Source organism: Anas platyrhynchos, chromosome 1, assembly GCF_047663525.1.
Source record: "Anas platyrhynchos isolate ZD024472 breed Pekin duck chromosome 1, IASCAAS_PekinDuck_T2T, whole genome shotgun sequence".
Classification (NCBI taxonomy): domain Eukaryota; kingdom Metazoa; phylum Chordata; class Aves; order Anseriformes; family Anatidae; genus Anas; species Anas platyrhynchos.
This window is the reverse complement of record NC_092587.1, coordinates 151,419,870-151,440,726: the sequence shown is the minus strand read 5'-3', so window position 1 is coordinate 151,440,726 and position 20,857 is coordinate 151,419,870. Positions and strand designations below refer to the sequence as shown.

The following is a 20,857-nucleotide window of genomic DNA, read 5'->3' as shown; positions in this document are numbered from 1 at the left end:
CAGTAGAAGGGATGGATTAAGCCTTCTAAAACTAAAGTCAGTGAGACTGAGATAATGATATTGGAAACGTTGACTGACAACTCAGGCCAGAGTTTATTTTCATGTGTGGAAATGCTGTGGGAGGAGAAGAGCGGGCATTCTGGATGGGAGGCTTAGCACAGATCTTGCTTGCTGGGGCTCCAAATGTACTGTTACAACAGTGCGAGCTCTTTTCCTGCTTTGGTTATTCATGGACATCCTTATCTGTGCAATAACAAGAGCAGTGGGCATGTTGTGAATAACAGAAGAGAACAAAAAAGATTATTTTTACAAAGTCACTCACTTGCTTTTGGCATCCAAAGCTCTGTCTTCTCAGAAGCTGTGATACTGGTCTTCGAATGTAGACAACACTGAACGTAATGTTATTTGGAAGATATTTAAATCCGATTGGTCCTGATTAGTTAAAACAATGATGGTATTTTAGCTTGCCAGATAAAGTGCACTTTATGTTTTTAGCTCTTAATTCAGTTGGATATCATCCAGTAGCAAATGGTTTCAAGTTATTAATTTCTTCGTTCTAAATGTGATTGTCTGAAAAAGGACCTGACTTTGGAACGCTATTAAGATACAAGTCTGCTGCGTGTTCTCAGACTTCCCACATTTTCCTTTGAGCAGTGACAACATGCACTACTCATTTTGCCCCAACCAAGCCACCAACACTTTTACAACTTGCTTCCTATGGAAGAGAGCTCTCCTTGGGACGAAAAGAGGTCTAAACACTTTATTCTTTTTATTTTTTATGGGATAACGCTGCATTTAATGCTATGAGCCAAGAGCGCTGCAGGTAGTGATATTCCCCTGGCAATTTTTTGTTTACCTTTGTCTAGAATCTGTTCTTGTTTGAACATTTCTCCAGGGCTGTCTGGACTGACTCTAATTTCCTAATGCAGTATTATTCCCTCCTTGTCTCTCTTCCATTGTTTGTGCATGTTGTTTTGAACTTTGCTTCTTCACCTTCATGTGCAAATGTGCAGTGGTTGCTCTGTGGTAAAGCAGGAGGTTATTAGTTCCTCAAGTTATGCCAGGGGTGCCATCCTAAGAAGATTTTCGCCCTAATCTAGTCCCCTGGGTGCTCTGGTGTATATTATTTTCATGTCTATGTAATTGCATTTCACTTCCTATATTTTTACAAAAGCAAAGTGAGGGAGGCAGCAGGTGAGCACTGCTTTCTTAGAACCAGATTGCAGGTTAAATGAATGGTCCAGGGACCTCCAGTGTTTTGTAAAATGTTTGAAGGCAGCCTATAAAACCATCACAACCTTTCCACCACAAACTTACTCATCATACACACACACACAAGCATGTTCACATCTTGGAGCTAAACAAAGAAAAAGAGTTAAACAGAAATAAAAAATGAACAATCCGATATAGTCCCATTTTCTGAATGAGAAACCCTGTGGCAGTACTGCTGAGGTCAGTCACTGAAAGTCCCTCTAAAAAAAAAACAAAGGCCTTCCAATTACAGGAATTTGAAAGCATCGCTTTAAGTGATCCTCTACAAACCACACACCTAGCCACTATGCAGCATTATCACAGATGAGCTAGATTTAGCAAATGCAGTTAGAATGAAAGCCAGGGGGAAGAATATTGCTTAAAGCAACTCACTTTTATTGACAGAGTACTGTAAGGCAAGGAAAAAATGTCTGCCAGATTTTTTAAAAAGAAGATTTGCAGCAAGAATGGTTCAGAAAGATCTGCAGTTCAATATATTATTGAAATTTCAAAGATACCGTCTTTTATAAATCCAATATTTATCTTATTGTCATATATACAAAACTGAACTTAAAGAAGCACAGAATAGAACACAAAATCATGGATTTCCATATGAGGTTTTGTTGATGGTTCATAATCTAGCCAGTAAACAAGAGAATGCACAGATTCTGTTACATATATAGAATCGACTAGATTTAAACTTAAATATATCCCAAAGCAAATAAAGTAACCACAAAATACAGATGTGTGCAATGTGACATTTTTTGGAAAAAAAAAATATAAATCTAAACAATGTTCAACTGGATACCGAGAACAAAACACTGATAGATGCCAAGAAAATTGTATTTTATGGCCAAAGCTAATTTTGCATTTACAGTGAAGGCATCTGTGAAAACAATTCTGTATTCTGACCACCCTACGTTAATATTTTGGCCAGAAAACATCACAAAGCACTGTCTTTTGTCAGCTTTTTAAAGGATATATATTTTAAGTGGCGATATACATTAGCTGTGAGCCTCTTTCAAGATCTCACATCAGACCATGTTAGAGCAACCTATCATTTCCATAGGAAACAATGGTAATGAAAAGTCCCATCTACGCTAAAAAACCCAGTCAGTGGCCAAGCTATAAAATGTACAATCTCTCAGTTCTTCCTCGAAGGAAGGGCAAATTTTAGCCCACATTTCTAGACACCCTAAATTCTGAGACTAATGGACTGTGTGCAATACTGCTCTCCTGTATTGTGTTGCTTTTCTTCTCCACCTCCATGTCTGTATAGCATTGGCCTTCCACTGGAAAAACTTATGAAAGGGACAACTGCTTTTTCACCAGCGATAATTTAGCACTATTGGTGCTTCATAAAATAAAAGAATGCTAACATGTAAGAATATTAAATATCAGGGTAAAAGGGACAAAGATACCTAACCACAGTACTATGTCATGCTTCAGCAGTGCACAGCTAACAGCATGAGTAGTATCATGGTTAAGTAAAATTCACTTCTACCTATACAGACAAAACTAAACCATATTTTAAAAGCCATACAACACTGCTCTTTAAAGAGAACCCCCAACATGCTAATTTCTATTGCACAGACAAGAACAAAGTTATCTTATGGCTACACAAGGAAATGGGACCCAACTAACAGGAGAATAATGACATACATGACCAGCGTAATACATATATGTAACCAGCATAATCTGAAAATGTAGCATAAATCATGTTTTTTCACATGGAAGTCTTTTGACGGATGATTAAATGCACAGTTTTCATGTCTTTTTTTTTTTTTTTTTTGCTTTTTTTCTGTATGAAAATCAAGCTCTTCGCATAATTAAACAAAACCCAAATATATTTACATTTTAAAAGCCAATCCTTCACCATCTGATTTTAAAATGAATTATCTTGTATCTTGCATATTTTAAAAAAAGGTCCAGAAAAAGCTTAGATTTGTAATTCAGAATCTGCACTTTGTAAAAATACTTCCCTTTAACATGAAGTCAGTGCTGACCTCTTCAGGTCATTTGTGAATAATAAAATCTTTCTAAAGAAATCTTAATAAATAAGAGCTGAAAGAAAACACAAGAAGAAGAAATATATTACCTTTGTATTGTAAAGTGTTGCAATTTTAAAGTACAGTATAGGTTGAAGAAAAACACAGATGCGTATATCAAAATGCATTTCCATTATGTACTTGCAGAACATGAAATCTTTCAAAGCTCTCTAAAGGCAATACAGTCTCTCTGGCTTTATTAGTAGTGCTATTGTATACAGATTTCTTAAAGTACAGTTAATACCTATAGAAGTGAACTCTAACATATAAGTATGTGCTATGTTTCATATGGCAGAAGGATAAGCAATTGAAAGATTTTATGACACTGATTTTAAATAAATCATACATCACTTACAGTGTGTTCAATTCTAAACATAGAAAATTAGATTGTGTTTGAAGTGGTTGTTGTTGTTGCAATCTTACATAAATCTTTCTCAGATATCAAGTAGGTCCTCTCCACTTTCATCGCTCTCCACAGTTAATTGTCTTGTCCACCACTTCTTGACTTCTGATCCACAAGATGCCGCATCAGACATGGGATTCATTTTGCATACAACAGATTTCATAGTTGAACGTCCACCAAAGCGAAGGTTGACTGAAGATACGGAATGGCTTATTGGTTTGGGGGCTATGAAAGTAAACAGAAGGCTCTGTATTAGAGTACATTTGCTTCTTGAACGTTTCTGCTTAGAATTCAGGTGTACAGAACTAGCTGGACTGGGGTAGCTTTGAAGTGGTTTAGTGCAGAAACAGAAGGACTCTACCCCAATGATTTTTTCAGCTCCAGCTGCTCCCCCTGCTCCCACTCATCTGCTGGTAGAGCAGTTTAACTAAGCAATGCCTGATTTCCTTTTGCTGGGATAGCTGAAGCAATAGGTCTCTTCTTACCTGGCTGATTGTAAACTAAATGATTTAGGTAGTACTTACTTGAGCTGATGTACTGGAAAAATGGTGAAAGTGTTACCACTTCAACCAGAAAAATGGAGGAAAAGAGCATTTCTATGCCTAGAAAGCGATACTTGACAACGACCTTGGAGTAGAAACCAGTGCAAGGTGCTGGCATGGCTTTTGGAAAGCAGTAAACCAAATGTAAGTATATGAAAACCACAATTGATATTAATGATGTTATTCACAATCTTTGTTGGACTGGGAACAGAGTACTTACCACATGCCAGACTTTACTGTGCATGGGGGTGTCCCTCATTTGCTGTCCGGCATCAAACAGTCAGGATTCATGTGGTCAAGAGCAGTGCTAAGAAAGGAAACCCTGAACTCCTCATTCTTATTTGGAAAACGTATCCAGCTGTCTATAGCCCAATGATCCCTCCTTAGCATGTTCCCTATTTTACTCTTCCTCTCTGTTTTTCTCAGTGACACTTAAATGGAAAATGTGGACTGAAAGCTCTCTAGTAAGCTGTTCCATTTCTTGGACAAGTACTCTGGTCACTAAAGTAGGGTTAATGGTATTCAGTGCATGATCACCTCTCTGACTTTATACATGGCACCTTATACACTACATACACAACATAGTTACCTCTAAAGTGGACAGAATCATCTAGGTTGGAAGAGACCCACAAGACCACCTAGTCCAACCTCTGACCTAACACTAACAGTCCTCCACTAAACCATATCCCTAAGCTCTACATCTAAACGTCTTTTAAAGACCTCCAGGGATGGTGATTCAGCCACTTCCCTGGGCAGCCTATTCCAATGCCTAACAACCCTTTTGGTAAAGAAGTTTTTCCTAATATCCAACCTAAACCTCCCCTGGTGCAACTTTAGCCCATTCCCCCACGTCCTATCACCAGGCATGTGGGAGAATAGACTAATCCCCATCTCACTACAGCCTCCTTTAAGGTGCCATCTTCCAAACTTTCAGAATTGGCAGAAAGGGGAGAAATTGCTGTATTTCAGCACAGATGAGGGTTGAAAAAGTCTGATGTGAATGCAAGCTACAGACAGGAGGTAGAACTGTGAATTATGAAGCCTCTCCCTTGGTGTTTGCTCTATGTTAGTCTAATGCTTTATACTTTTTTATGGTCTTATTACTGTACAGCAGTAATTTGGCACATGGAAACTCTACTGAAACACTTTTTTTACTTACCTGATGGCAAACGCCATTGTCCAAATTTCCGCTGAGGTTTCCCAGCATCTGCAGAGTCTTGTCGATAGCCACCTCTGTCAGAAAGCGTTGGGCTAAGGAGCTGCTGCTGGCTACTTGTCTGAACAGAGAAACAAGAACCTCAGGTAAAGTTCTGCATCACATGGGGATAATCCCAAGAAAGGCTATCTAACCTTTCTAGTCTACTTCCAAGTTTGTACACAAATCCAAACAAAATATATTACCATTTGTTAAGGCAATATAGTTTCTATTCTTTACTGCCCCAAAACTGCACAACTGATATGAAAATAAAGACCATTTGGGCTCAATTCCATTATGCAGTTGCATTGAAGGGTACAAAATTGTTCTCAGCCTTCTACACTAGAGTACCTTCTTCATTTCCTACTCTGGAAAAGCTCAGGAATCCTACTCACAGGACCCAGCATGCCCAGTGCTATCACTCCCAGTGTGAAAACAACTTGAGAATTCTGGAACAGGTAAACTTCATGTCCCTGAGCCTGTACACAGCTCATGCTAGTGCTGGAAGTTGGTGCTGAGTATCATACAGCTGAGTTCACCCTACATAGTGCTAGCAAGGCAGCTAAATAAGCTGGGGTATTCCTGCCATAGGTCATCTTGTCTTTACATCTAAAGGCAAAGAGGAAAAGCAAAATAAAATATTGCTTTCAACTTTTCCAGGGAAAATGATATTTAAAAGAACAAATAAGAAACACGGAATTTTATTTTATTTTTTAATTTGCTCTGAGTGCTGATAGTCTCCCAGTTAACATACCTCTGGCTGCGCGCTGTTATCTTGATTAATAGCATTCATATCTTCGCTTGGCTGTGTTGTCTCAATGCTGGGAGGATTCAGAAATCGGCTCAACTCCTGCTGTTGACTCTCTCGTAGACTATGGATAATGCTGCACGACTGCTGTTGTTTCTATCAAGGTACAATATGTGATGAAAATAATGTGTATCTCATTGGTGTATCTCAGTGTTTGATTATTTAAAAACAAAACAAAACAAAACAAAAGTAAACCCACGAACTTTTAAATATTTAACCAAATAGTGAGGGCCAAATGTGGATTCCAGGTGCATCAATAAAGCCACATGTATCAGATGGCCATTATTTAAATAAAGTGACTACCAGCACATCTAGCCTTTATGTATAAACTGAAGGCTAGGACTTATAAACTACATTAAGTGGAAGACAAATTGCTCATAAAAACCTAGAGGTTAAAAATACACAAAGTTTTTAATTCATATGCTAACTTCTCTGCAAAAGAAGAAAGAAGGAAATTGCTAGAGATACCATAAGATTTACATGAATGCAATGAAAAAAATCTGATTGTTTTCATGGACTTTGGAACAGACTTCCAAAAACAATGAATAAAACAGTAGAGGAAACCTTGGGACTGAGTATAGAATTACAGTACAAATAGAAAAACAAAACCACTACTATTATAATCATACAATCTAATTTGCTTTTAAATTAAAATAAACAGCCCTTAGGAAGGGTTTCACTTGCCTGGGTAGTTTTCACAAGCTCCCTCTTTAAAGACTAACAAGAGAATTTGAAAATACATCTTAACTTCCATAATTATATTCAGTTTATAAAGGGTTCATATAATGTGAAATGATCTGAACTGTATTAAGAGAATGAAATGAACAGCATATTTAACATAGTGTAATTCAATATCATAATGAAATGAACATCTGAGTTGAACAAACCCAGAACTGAGAGCTGAGATTAAATTTACTGTCATTGCTATTACAGAGATGGAACCAAAATGAAACTATTTATCTGAATATGCCTTGAACGCTCATGTTTCAGCTTGAATCTGCATTACATTCATATCGCCCGGTTATATTTTTTATAAATTTGCAAACAGGAAAGGCGAGATCCCATGATCACAGATTTTTATAGAAAACCTCCACACAAGAAATAAGCCTTTATAAAAATAAAAAATAACAAAACCTGGACTCAGCCTTACAGCCACTGAAAAATCACTCATTAAGATAGCCAGGATAAAACTTTTTATATAAAAGATGAATTGTTTTTTGAAGAAAAGAGGAGAATAATTGCAAAGGCCAATTCAAATTTCCTGAAAATATTTAATACAAATTTCTTCCAAGACAAAGTTTGATCAGCAAATACTGAAGTTATGCTGAGCAAAGGCAAAAATGTTTCTGACAATCAGCAGCACTGTGTAAAGAGAATACAGAAGCACTGGCTGTATCTGTGCTAGTGAATTAAACAGACTGAGATTTCCTGCAGTGCTGAAGCCAAGCGTCAGGCCTTGCATGATCTGGCTGACCTCCTCTACAAGAAAGCTTCAAATTCACTGCTGACTGGGAACAGTCCCCACTCTACTTGCCCTGAACTGTGCCTCCTGTAGCAGTGATCTGGAAGGCAGCAGTTTGTGAGAGCAGGAACTTGCATGGACCAAAACTGGGCCAAGGAATGTGAGTATGGGTGATCCCTTGCCAGTCCTGGGCCAGTGACCTGGCCCTAGTTATCTACTGGCATAGACATGGCTACTGTGGGCCATGGTTTGTAGACCTGGTTTGCATGTACACATTGCTCATTTGCACACAATTAATCTCATGACTCATTCCAATTATGAATCTTGATACAGATTCCATTTGAAGAGTCATATGCTGGTAGCTATTAGTGGTATCTTGTGTCAACAGAGGCAAGGAAATAACACAATTGTATTTAGAGGCAGGACTAGGCTGAAGAGTTTTCATCAGATTACATTGTTTTTCCTTTATTCCTTTGACTTTGGTCTTTGCACATACATCTTCCTGATGTATTGAAAAGACAGATATATTTTTGTCAGGAAGACAGCTTTTTGCCTTCAAAAGATGATTATTTTTATAATGCTTTGAATTGATCTGTTGACTTTTTTTTTTTTGCTGAGTTAGCAACTGCTACATTCTTTTTCATATAAATATTATTGTGGCTCCAGAATAAATTAAGCATTATGACAGCAAATTCCATCTTTGTTGCAATTTACTGCAGCCATTTAGAATCTGTTTTAGCTTGACTTACTGCTCTAATTCGCTTTAAGCACTTCTTCAGCCACATGCGTATGGTCTGTTTGGCTACCTCCTCTTCTATGGTATATTCCAGTTGCTCCCTAGCAAGCAGCTCTTCCAGTTGAAGACTTTTTCTGATATCCACAGACCTATATGAAAGCATGCTGGAAGAAACATGCATATTGTCTTTTATAAATGCTGATGTACAGCTAATTGAATTTAGAAAATCAAAACTCATAATTAATGAAAAAAAATGCAATTTTGGCGCATGCACTGAATTCATATCTGAAGCTAAAAAATGCTAAAATGATTCTAGAAGAGACTTTTGGTGCTTGAAACAAATGAAGAGCCTAGCAGCTATATTAACAATCCAACAAAGGTGTTTCACTGAACTGTAAGGAACTAGGACATTTGTAGTTTTGATGGTTTTTTCTTTTTTTTTTTTTTTTTGATATTTTTTTACATTTAGATAATTCTGTGATTCTGTAATGTTCTCATTTCTATTTTATTTCTAGTCAGATACACTGTCTGGGTACTTCATGTGTTAGAACAACTTTGCATTTCTTGGGATTCAAGGTCAATATAGGACTGCGGGTTAAGACAATTTGTCTCAGACAAAAATGTTGAAATCACTTACAGCTGATTCCCTAAGACCCATGTTTTCCATCACAAATATTTTTTTCAGGAAAAAAGGGATATCCAATTTTTGTATTACATTTTAAATGGTAGTGCCTCTGTGGCTATTGATCTTGCCTTTTCTCAAGATTAATGAATACCTTTTAGCCTAGCAAGAAATACAGGACATTATATGATTTCTACAAATTTAGAGAAAATCTCATAGTACCTCAGCACATCATGGAAAGTGACATCACCACCATTATGCAGCCGTTCCATTTCGTAGCACATGTGCTTGAACAACAGCTTGTCCTTGTCAAGATCCACCTCCAGCCTGCCACGCAGAAGCCTCAGCAGAAATTTAACTCGGAAGGTAGGAATTACTCCCTGGGTAAAATTGCATAATAGCCGGTATATTATTACAGTGATCTAACAACCAACTCAGGCATTCAACTTGATCGGTGAGAGAAATACTATTTCTCCAAAGATTCCATGTCAAACCTAGCAGCCAGCTCTTCAGCACATGCACGTCACTTGTAGTTCATGGAACTTTGCTGTTATTTGACTGATACATAATGAGAATCTGTGCTGTTCATTTTGTCAGAAATTTTCAGAAATTGCTTTGGGGATTTAGTTTCCCCATTTGCATTAATCTGAAATGAGTTATAACACCCAAAAAGCTGCCTTTGAAAAACTGAAATTAAAATACAGTTTAAACATTCACAGCCTGGCCTATACCTAGCTGTAAAACTCTCCCTTTCTGTGTGATTTTTTGGACAGGATAACGTTTGTAGTTCACTGTCTTTTCATAGGTCTTCTGCTCTAAGATTCAACCTAGCCTAACTGGAAGTATTTTTGCTGTTGTTGTATTGCTGTTCCACATCACAGAGAGATACTGTCAGTTCTGGGCATGACAGATGCACAACTCTCCACCTCCATCAGAATGGACTGCAGCTTCCAACACCACCACAGCCACCTGCCACCTGCAGACAACCAACTTCTGTCACCGTATATTCATAATTTAGTGATGTCATGAATCATTCACTTGAGGATTTAGTTCAAATGGGTATCAGAATTTCTGAATAGCTCAGACTCTCAGATGCTTTTCTCATCCCAGAATCCCTGAATAACTGAGATTAGAAGAGACCTCTGGAAGTTATTTTGTTCCGCCCACTGCTTAGGTAGGGCCACCTAGAGCCAGTTGCCTAGTACTGGGTCCAAATGGATTTTTGAAGATCTCTGAGGAGGAGACCCTATAACTTCTTGGGGCAACCTGTGCCAGTGCTGCATCACCCACACAGCAAAGAAGCGCAGCCTGATATGTTCTGAGGGAGCTCATTTGTGCTCGTTGCTTCTTGTCCTGTCACTGGACACCACTGAAAATAGCCTGGCTTCTTTGCACACCCCCCCCCCCTTTAGGTATTTTAGACATTGGTCAGATCCTCCTGAGCCTTCTCCAGGCTGAATAGTCCCAGCTCTCTTAGTCTCTCAGTCTCTCCTCAAATAAGAGATGCTTCGGTCCTTTAATCATCTTTGTGACACTTTTCTGGACTTCCTCCAATAGCTCCTTCTCTGTCTTGTACTGGGAAGCACATCAGTGAATGCAGTTGTACTGGGTCTGGCTGGGATGGTGTTAACTTTCCCTGCAGCAGCCCATACAGTGCTGTGCTCTGCACTTGCAGCTAGAACAGCACTGGTATCACACCAGTGTTGCGTCTACTGCTGAGCAGTACTGGCACCGCATCAGGGCTCCCTCTAAACCCCCTCAGAGCCAGTAGGCTGGGGGTGGGCAAGAGGATGGGGACAGGATATTACCAGGGCAGCTGACCTAAACCAACCAAAAGGATATTCCATACCACATGGTGACACACTCAGCAATAAAAGGTGGAAAGGGGAAGGTGGGAAGGGGTCTCATTATCAAGACGTCTGTCCTCCCAAACCACTAGGTGTATTGAGGCCCTGCTTCCTGGAACATGGCCAAACATCACTCATTGATGGGAAGTAAGAATAACAGTTTTTTTTTTTCTCTGTGTGCTTATGCGAGGCCTTTGCTTTTTTTTTTCTTCTTCTTTTTTTTTTTTTTTCTTTCCCCTCTTTTAATTAAATTATCCTTATCTCAATCTGTGAGATTTTTGTTGTTGTTTTGTTTTGTTTTTCTTTTCTTTCAAGCATACTTTCTTTTCACCCTCTTCTTCTGAGGAGGGGGAATGAGAGAGTGGTTGTGGTGGAGCTCAGCTGCCCAGCTGGGTAAAACCACCACATCAGTACTCCAGGTATGGCCTCACCAATGTTGAAAACAAGGGAAGGATCACCTCCTTTGACCTGCTGGCAACACTCTCAAGGTAGCCTAGGATACCATTAGCCTTGTAAGCTGCTAGAGCACATTGCTGACTCATGTCCACCTTGGTGTCCAACAGCAACCCCACATTCTTTCCTGCAAAGCTGCTTTCCAGCTGGGTCACCCCAGCATGTTCTGGTGCCTGGGGTTGTTCCTCCCCAGGTGCACAACTCTTTACCTCCCCTTGTTGAATTTCATGAGGTTCTTCTCAGCCCATTTCTCCAGGCTGCCCATGTTCCTCTGGATGGCAGCATGACCCTCTGGTGCTGAGTTTTGTGTCATCTGCAAACTTGCTGAGAGTGCACTCTGCCCCATTATCCAGACTGCTACTGGCCTCCCACTGGGCTTTGTGCCCCTGATCAGCACCCTCTGGGCCTGGCTATTCAGCTACTTTTCAATCCATCTTGATGTTTGCTCATCCAGCCCATACTTCATTTGCTTCCCTATGAAGAAGATCTTATTGGAGACAGTGCCAAAATCTCAGCAAAGCTCTTCTGAATATCAGACACATAAATGGATGTGGGTCTGCAGACTGAAAAAAACAACACACAGCTGTTGTGGAGCTGGGAGTACGAATGCGACTGTGTTGATACTATGAATATTTACGTCTGTTTTTAAAACTGCTGTTGTAAGTACTTCACAGTAGTAAAGACTACAGGTTAGTATTTGATGGATCATGAACAATGTTAGATCATGTTCACTGAGCTTTCAAAACCTGGAAAGTAATTATTCAGTGAGCTTTGTCAGCACACTTTTTTCCCATATGATTTTTCAATGAAAAATGTGGACTTACTGGATTTCAGTGCTCGTGTTCAAGTTTCTTACCTCTCTCTTGTCATCAACCATGTTCCAAATAATTTGAAAATGCCTAAGATCATTATAACTTAAAAGTTGGTCTTCTTCAGTTGAATAAAACAATGAGAAATTCTCCACAATGATAGCTAAAAAACACAAAACCAAAATACACTGTAAAGAAAGCCTGTAGTAACATTCTAACTGATGAAATATAAGCAACAATGAATTTCAACAGAATGTGAATTCTGCTGTGCAAGCTTCACAGGGCTTATGGGCTGCTGCATAAATATTCATTGTGCTTTCTTTTAAAAAGCTGTGCTTAAATGCTAGAGAGATGCCTAATCAAACATTTTCTAAAATCAATTAGGAGAATTCCCACAGTATTGGAAAAATGTTAACTGGAGGATAGGGAGGGTCAGAACATAATACATATATAATTACACACTGTGAATACAACTGTTCAAAAAACTTGTGTTCCCAAACTTCCTAAGTTTTAGCACATACCACACTAGAGAAGTATCAAAAGCATGACATGTATATAAGGTAAAAGTGAAGGTATAAAGTAACTTCATACTGGAACAGCACAACAGAATAAAGTCTAAATAATACACTACATGCCAAGATGGACTGTTTTGTTATTTCATAATTTCACTTACCAACAAGCAAATTTAGCATGATGTATGCAATGATGACATAAAATGAACAGAAATACATAAGAGCACCAGCATAATTTCCACAGTCTGTTTTCCAGTAGGTGCTATTATCTGGTGTACAAAATGGAGGCTGAACCTTTAAAACAATAGAAAACAAAGTCAGTTATTTATAAAAAGTCAATCATTAATTTCTCTGTAATCCATATTATGACTTATGGCTATAATTTTTTTTAAAGCTTCATAATTAAGGAATAATTCTGAACATCAGATACGGGGAATATTTCCCTTTATAGAAAAGGAGGAAACATCTTTTTCATTGACTCTTGTGGGCATTTTTTTCTGGTTTCTTTAGTGGTCAGAGATCAGAAGAAGAAAGAGGCATGACAAAAAAAACCTAGGCATGGATCTCACTAACACATGCAAGGCACTCTGCAGTTATACCATTGGAAAGGGACAAATTGGTGTTCTGAAACATGGCTTTCAAAAAGCTTCCTTGTGCATTAATTTTAAGAAGGAAGTGAATAATATGATCTTTGTTGCAACAGAAACCACAGGCAGAAATTTATTTAAGCCATGTAAAATGATTCAAGGACAAATTCTGAGGTCGTTAAGACCAGCATTCACTTGGAACGAACCACAGTACAGGCATTAAAGACAAAGTTTATTTGAAAGTCCCCTTGCCACAATCAAAGGAGAAATACTGGAAAAGTGTTTTACCATGCTTCCAAATCTGAAAACATTTTTATTTTAAAATCATTTAATAGGTTAGCCCCTGAAATATTATATTATGAGTCTGTGATTGAAACTAATTTTTATGTCATATTCTGAGGTTTACCAAACTAGGTCTCTTGAAGAGCTAAAGGCAAGCACATCACTCTTTGTACCACCTAAGGTACTGGAAACACAGTGAGATGCAAGAATGTTTCCCATTCCTTGCCTACTTTATCTCTGTTAGTGTATTTACCATGCAGTCGTGCATAATTTTGTTCCAGTCTTCTCCAGTAACTATTCTGAAGAGTACAGTAATAGCCTTGCCAGCTGATGAAAAATTTGCATGTCTGTTTTAAACAAAAAGAGAGAGAGACATCATTTTATGTCCCAGAACTAAATTATGGCAAGAAAAAAAAAGGAAAACCATTTCCATTTTCTACTGTTCTACTATTTTGAACCGAAATTAGTTACAGTATTATCTGAGTGAGTTCATTAAATTATTTATTCCGTGACTTAAGATACAACAACTAAAATTTAGCTCAGGCACAGGTTTGTATATTCAGGCTCATTCTTTTAAAGACCAAAAGTAGACTCAAGGCCAGATCCTTTCTCCTGTCTCTGTTCTCTTCTTGAAGTCTGATGACGATATTGATTGGGAAATCTGCTAATGCTAAGTTGACAGAATTGTCCCCTCTATCAATCTGGTATATAGATCCTGTTGCTGCATAATGCCAAGAGTATGTAGTAAGCACACTGTGTTTCTGCAGCTTGTGGTAGTGCTTTGCTGCTCTGAAGTGCATTCCAGCTGGCATAATGAAGAGCAGATCTCAGTCTGCTCCGGGCTGGACTGGGTGTCATTTGGTCCAATGCACAAGGATTGGAAAGATGGCTCAGTGCTTCCTATCAGAAATCCTGTTCAGAGTGCTTCAGCTAGACCGGGGGACGTGTCTGTTTTTTACCAGGGATAAGCTTCTAACAGAATGTGATTTTTTGGGGGTGCTTTTTAAGGAACATCCCCATGAGATAGTACATACTGTACCTATTAATGTTCTCTCCATATTTCACTGTACCAAATAAAACCACTCCAGCAAAAGCGTAACAAAGGAGCAGCAAGAACATTCCCACTATGATGAAGAAACTCTTGTACATGCTGACAACCACAGTCAGGAGTAGCATTTTCAGTGTCACCTGGAAGGACAGAAAAAGCAATCCATAATGTCATTCAGGAAAGCAGAGATAAAAGTGAGAGTTATTGCAGTTGCCATTTTAACAACAAATTCTTTACACACATAAGTTAATGGAAGAATCCAGTGAAATGGTACTTTATGAATCTGATTGGAACTGAACATTTTGTGTCTTCCTTTGAAATTCAGTATGCTTTTTACTTGTTGAAGATATCACCACATCCACCTAACAATGTCAAAATGTTGGTCCTCAAGCAGTATGTGTAAGGTAATACCATATAGGATGATATAGCAACACTACCGCATATGCTTTACTATAATATTCTAGGATCAGCCAGGAGTATCAAAGTTAGCATTGTACAAATGGTGGTACAGTAAACTACTTTGGGCTTATCTGAAGAAATGGGCTAATGTACAGAGAAGGGGATTTCCTTAAGATCAGTTCAGATTGATTAACTAGTTAATTTCTCATGCAAGTTGGCCAAAGAGCTTAAGAAGAGACCATAATTCTGGAAATTACATATGCAATGGGTCTAGATAATAGACATTATTTTCCCATGCAGCCATATTGTACATTTATTACTCTAGATTGCCCTAACACCCTTAAACACTTTGGATGCTATATAAAATTGTCTTTAATGGGACTGAGATAGTGGTTTTCTTTAGAATCATGCCAAACTGGTAAATCATACTGACTTTTAGGTATTGCATTGTATTACAGCAGATAAATTAATGAGACTGATGCAGCTCCTAACACAAAAGCACAAATGACTATGTTAAAGCTTTGAAAAAACTTCAGAATCAATCAGAAAGCTTTGAAGGCAATTACATGGTCTGGCTGCATTAGAAGAAGGAAGGATATTTCATTTGACTTCCAAGGCTTTACAGGCTCTGTGTAGTTTGATTGAAGGAAAAGTTTTTATCTTTACTCAACAAACCTTCTGGCTCACTGTTCTTAACCCTGGTGACCCACTGCAGCAATCTTTACTTTTTAACGCATTTACTTTAATATATCAGACTTCACAGAAAATGTTTGGATAATCGAAGTTCTACAGCAAGAGAATGCAGTGTCACCACTTGTTAAACAAATGTGTTTGTTCTCTGTCTATGCTTATTCTGCCAGTCTACTCTCAATTACATCAGAGTAAATCCAAGCACGAAAGAAATGTAAACTTTAGAAATGACTTGCTTTGTAGCCATCCCAGTGCCTCCAGAAGAATATCTTGGCACATTTTTTTTTTTTCAAATTGAATATAAATCCTTTACTGTGGTAAGACATACAGTGCTTAACACACAGACACAGACCTACATTCTGGATGAAGAAACTTCTACGGCAGAACACAATCATAACAAGATGAGTGGGTCTTCCACCACTCCACTAGTTAAATAAAATACCTGGCATGCACATCACACCATACTGAAATGAAAAAGACTGAGTAGCACAGTATATGTTCAGAGCTTTAAAGAACATTTTAAAGTGTAGAACTTTTATTTTTTTTTATGAAAGTGCAGCTTTTCCAGTAATTATAATATATTCTTATTATGCAATACCTAAAACTCTGACTTTTATAAGACAGCATGTAAAATTGGAGACTGATGCTGGAAGTCTCCTTTGTTGGCATACAATATTGATCCCTATAGAATGTGCACTAGAGACACATAGCAACTACTCCTTTAGTCTACACATGAGCACTGCAATGGCTGTAGTAGCTAATTTATACTTACATGCTTCCCACAAATTGAGAAAAACCTGAAGACAATTACGCATGCCCCCATCATGTATGTGTATGCATTCTGGAACAGAAACATGAAAGACTGAATACATCATGTTCCCCCAGTGATCTCACAGAAAGATAAGGGTAATCTGTCTTTTAATAATGAAGTCACCATATAAAATAAGAGAAACCATGAACTAGGAGCACCAATATTTTAATAAGAATGATGGAACAGTAAGAAAATAACAGAAGATGCTCTACCTCTTCAAAAACACTAACCCAGCCTCCCCACACATAAAACAAAAATACTTTCAGTCCTCCTATTATGTGGGCAGTAATTATGTCCAGCTCCCCTGGTCTACTTGTCTAGGCAGCTGCTTGTTTAAAGAAACTGCTCAGGCCTTTCAAACTACTCTGCAGCAGGGAGCAAACTGAGGATGTCAGAGCAAAAGGACTAGCCACACTGAACAGGTTTTCCTCAAAACAGAGCTTAGGGCAGACAAGTGAAGCCCCAGCCATTATATGGTGGTGACTTCCACAGCCGGTGATTAATGACAAGCATCAACAATCCCTTCCCCTTCCCTCATATATAAGGGAACTAGGGCTGTAGCCAACTTTAAAAAAAAAGAAAAAAGAAAAAAAAATGAGATAGAGGGAAAGCTGATTTCTTCCTCTCTCTTCCATGAATGATTTATTCTACTTTCTTGGATTAAACACAGCCTCTTAACCAACATCAGTGGGCCAGAAACACTGCTGGGTTTGGGACAGATTGTACCGTTCAGCAGTTTTGAACCTATGCCTTCTTTACTCCAATCTGGATTCTGTGCATGGTCTACTTCCTCGCTCCTCATGACACTCCTGCTGAAAAGAGCTCTCAGTCTTTTCAGGTTCCTTCCTCCTTTTCAGGTTCCTTCCCCTCCTCATTTACATTCCTCCTAAAGACTTCAATTTTCTACCGTATTTACAGACACTACCTCATACCAGTCAGACAACTTTCTTACTTCATCGTTGATGGATTCCTCCATCGAAGGATTCCTTCTTCTTAGCAACAAGCTTAATTTGTTTCATCCATATTTCAGCCTTTTACTTGTTAAACTACCAAGGGCTTATCTGGATGTAGCACAGTGGTGATCCTACTGCTGGTGCTTAACAGATAAAATTAAGCTTAAGCACTGGAACTGCATTTTGTAAATCTTACCAGCAAGGCAAAGTGAAGTATCACCCATATAACTCCAAGAGATGTCACCAAGAGATCATACCGATTTCTTCTGCTTTGCCAGAAACCAGAAGGTGACATGGCAATAATCTTCATTGTGACCTATAGATAAAAAGCAAGTTTTCAGTTGTACTGAAGAAATTACTATTTCTTACTATAGAAACCTCTTCCATACTCTAAAATGGTTGATGGAGTACCAAAGAAGTGCAGGTGACCATGTCAGACTGAATAATTAATGTATAGATTACTGAATTAAATGTGGTTTTAAGATTTCATATAGTTAAGTTATGAAGTTAAAAATGATTATGCTGATAATATGTAGCTACAGGAGGTAGTAATATGCTATATAGCTGTCTAAACAAGTAGGCTAAAATCACATAATCATATTTGAATTCAAGAACACAGTTGTGTTCTGTAGATCCTGTATTTCAAATTAATTAAAAAGCATTCCCATATTGCAAATATTCATTTCTTTGAAGAATTGTCTGTACTCAGCACCATCTGTACTCAGCAGTGTATAAGAGAAGAAAGCTAACAACAGTAAAGGCAGTACATTTCACAATGTTCCTGGTAAAAACTGCAGCGAAAGTGCTTGACATTTCCAATATAGGTAACAGAAGTGCAGACAGGAAGCTTAAGAATAGATACTGGTAGGAAACTCACAACAAGTAACGGATAGTGAAGTAGGGTGATGCATGCAGAAGGGACACCAGAGAGTTTGTCATACACAATTCACATCAAATCTCAAAGCAATTGAAGTGTTACTATATAAAGGGAATAATTGCCAGGCATTCATTACATGATTTTTTTTTTTTTCCATCCCAGCTTGCAACACTGCCTTTTAGCAGTATTCTTGAAATTTCTGAAAACTAAAACTATATGTTCTGAAAACATATAAAGGGACACTAGTTTGTAGAAAAAATCTGTTTCTTTGGTTAGTTTTCTAATGTATATTTTCTGAAGCCCAAATAAAGAATATAGTCTCTGACTCTCTAATTAGCATTTGAAGTACCCAAGGGTGTCTTGCCTCACCTCTATCCAGTCAGTTCAGATGCCCTAGAATATCAGAGAGAGCTGCATGGGGCTGTCAGGGATAACACATGACCTGCAAACAACCTTGCCCTCCTGTAGCAGCTTCTGGAGGCAAGGGGAGATCAACTAGGCTATCCATAATAGCTCTTGATGCCTTCAGTTATTTAGGCAACTGAATCCCATATTACATCTCTCCTGATTACAGCAACAAATTGAACACCTACCTCATTTATATAATTTAAATAGCTAAGTTGGGGTGTCTATAGTCTTGAACTGAATATTACTCCCTGCAAATAAAAAATAACATCTTGCTTTATTCTGTGATCATCAGTGTTGCAACAAAAGTGAGATCTCTGAGTTCTTCCTGTTCTTCTACACCACATATAAGGATGTGAGCATTAGAGGTTTAGGACAGAACCAAGACTCATTAAACTGGACGCAGGGCCATTAACAAGATAGAAAGGCTTGGCCTTTCTCAAGCACCATATCTGCTAGTGGTAGCAGACAACATACATAGCAGAGTCTGAAACATCATCCTGATGCATTAGGGAAGATCCTGGGCAGGAAGCTGCTTCCTATCTTCATAAATTGAGTGCACTTGTAATGTGATAGCTTGCCTGTTGAGACAGCCAACATTTTTTTCCTGGCTCTGAAAAAGTTCCTTTGAAATTCTAGAAGTGCATTTGTTTCCCCTGGCACTGTAAGAGGAAAAGTATTTATGAAGACATAGTTACTAGGTAAGTTAAAACCTGTCTATATATGATAAAAATCAAACTTTTCTGTGTTTGCTCAGTCTCTCAGGAGATATTGATTTCTCCTGGGCAGAGAAAAAAGAAGCAACAACATGGACATACTCTATCTACAGCTGCTACAAGGTATTTACTTCATTGTTTATTCATCACTGCTGGCAAAACCTATCACTGGAACATAGGAACTGTCATATTGGATTAGAGTGGTGGGAAATCGAGTCCACTGTCCTGTTTATGATAGTGGTCAGTATCAGATATTCAGAAGGGACTGAAAAGAAAGATACTCAACAACAAACTCATAAAATAATTCTGTATTAACAGAGGAAGCACCTTCTTTAACCTCATAAATGTGTGCTTTGCTATGCTATGGATATCCTTATATATAAAAATAATTAAAAAATACATTCTACAGTTTATAATTGCATTTTAAAATATATTTAGGTCCTTAGATTCCAGTCCTATGAAAGCAGGCTAACTGCAACTTGCTTGGTTGATTCTGATGACAATTTTGTCATAGATACAGAACAGTTGCCATATAGGATCCAGATGTATACAACAAAAGAGAGCCAACACTGGAATTTGACATAGCTTATTGAAAGGTATTAAAATAAAATAATATTATTAATAATTTAAAAGGAAAAACAACAACAACTGTGAGAGTTTTGAGGATGGATGTTACAGCTACACAACAGTGGGGATTAATGTCCTCTGTCTTGAAGGTCTAGGCAAAATATAAATGGATCAAGCAGAACTCCTGTGACAGACAGGCATTGTGTTGTAGAGTGAATTTAATTTGAGACGTTCTGTAAAAAAAAAAAAAAGAGTTCACTGGGTTCACCAAAAACACAACGTGAAGTGATGAGAGCTGAACGTATATAAAAACTCCCAAGCTCAAGGTGCCAGAGCATTATGACTATAATAAATGAAAAGTTATTCCTATAATACATGTTTCAGGACAAACAACATGGAGAATCCCAAATGTACATGTTATGAAATAAAACTAGGGAAGAATGAGACAGCATTCCTAAAACCAAAGAAAAATATACACATACTATTCTTAATCTCGAGAAGACATAAAGTATATTACTTTACCTCAAGGACAAAAATGAAGGTGAAAACAACAGACATTGTTGCTAAAGGCACAGTCACTGGATCTGCAGCATCCCACTGAAATGCAAACAAAATCTGTTCATAGAAGAGTTGATGTTAAACAGAAATAAATGTCCATTCTTGCCTTAACTTTTCTTAGAAGTATTTATTAATGAATAGATTTCACTTTAAAATGTATTCAGATAGGAACAGCATTGTGGTGTATTCTTCTCTCATGGATTTACAGCTGAGCTGGAAATTAAAAATAGTTGACCAGACTACAAAAAACCAGAAATTGATTCAGCTCCACAAGTT

At 38.0% G+C, this 20,857-nt stretch overlaps 1 protein-coding gene across 2 annotated transcripts in view; it reads right to left on the bottom strand.

Annotated features, from left to right (window-relative positions):
- Positions 1-1,624: 1,624 nt before the first annotated feature.
- NALCN (sodium leak channel, non-selective) overlaps positions 1,625-20,857 on the bottom strand; it is a 228,476-nt gene continuing 209,243 nt past the window's right edge. For both annotated transcript variants that reach the window (XM_038173435.2, XM_027443733.3), the window contains 12 exons: positions 20,546-20,620; positions 17,655-17,774; positions 16,467-16,535; positions 14,597-14,745; positions 13,811-13,904; positions 12,850-12,982; positions 12,224-12,339; positions 9,290-9,447; positions 8,459-8,609; positions 6,194-6,343; positions 5,404-5,521; positions 1,625-3,927 (listed from right to left, as the gene is read on the bottom strand). In XM_038173435.2, coding sequence (XP_038029363.1) covers positions 3,734-3,927; positions 5,404-5,521; positions 6,194-6,343; positions 8,459-8,609; positions 9,290-9,447; positions 12,224-12,339; positions 12,850-12,982; positions 13,811-13,904; positions 14,597-14,745; positions 16,467-16,535; positions 17,655-17,774; positions 20,546-20,620 — 1,527 coding nt within the window. In that variant the 3' untranslated portion in view covers positions 1,625-3,733. The remainder of the gene's footprint in view (positions 3,928-5,403; positions 5,522-6,193; positions 6,344-8,458; positions 8,610-9,289; positions 9,448-12,223; positions 12,340-12,849; positions 12,983-13,810; positions 13,905-14,596; positions 14,746-16,466; positions 16,536-17,654; positions 17,775-20,545; positions 20,621-20,857) is intronic.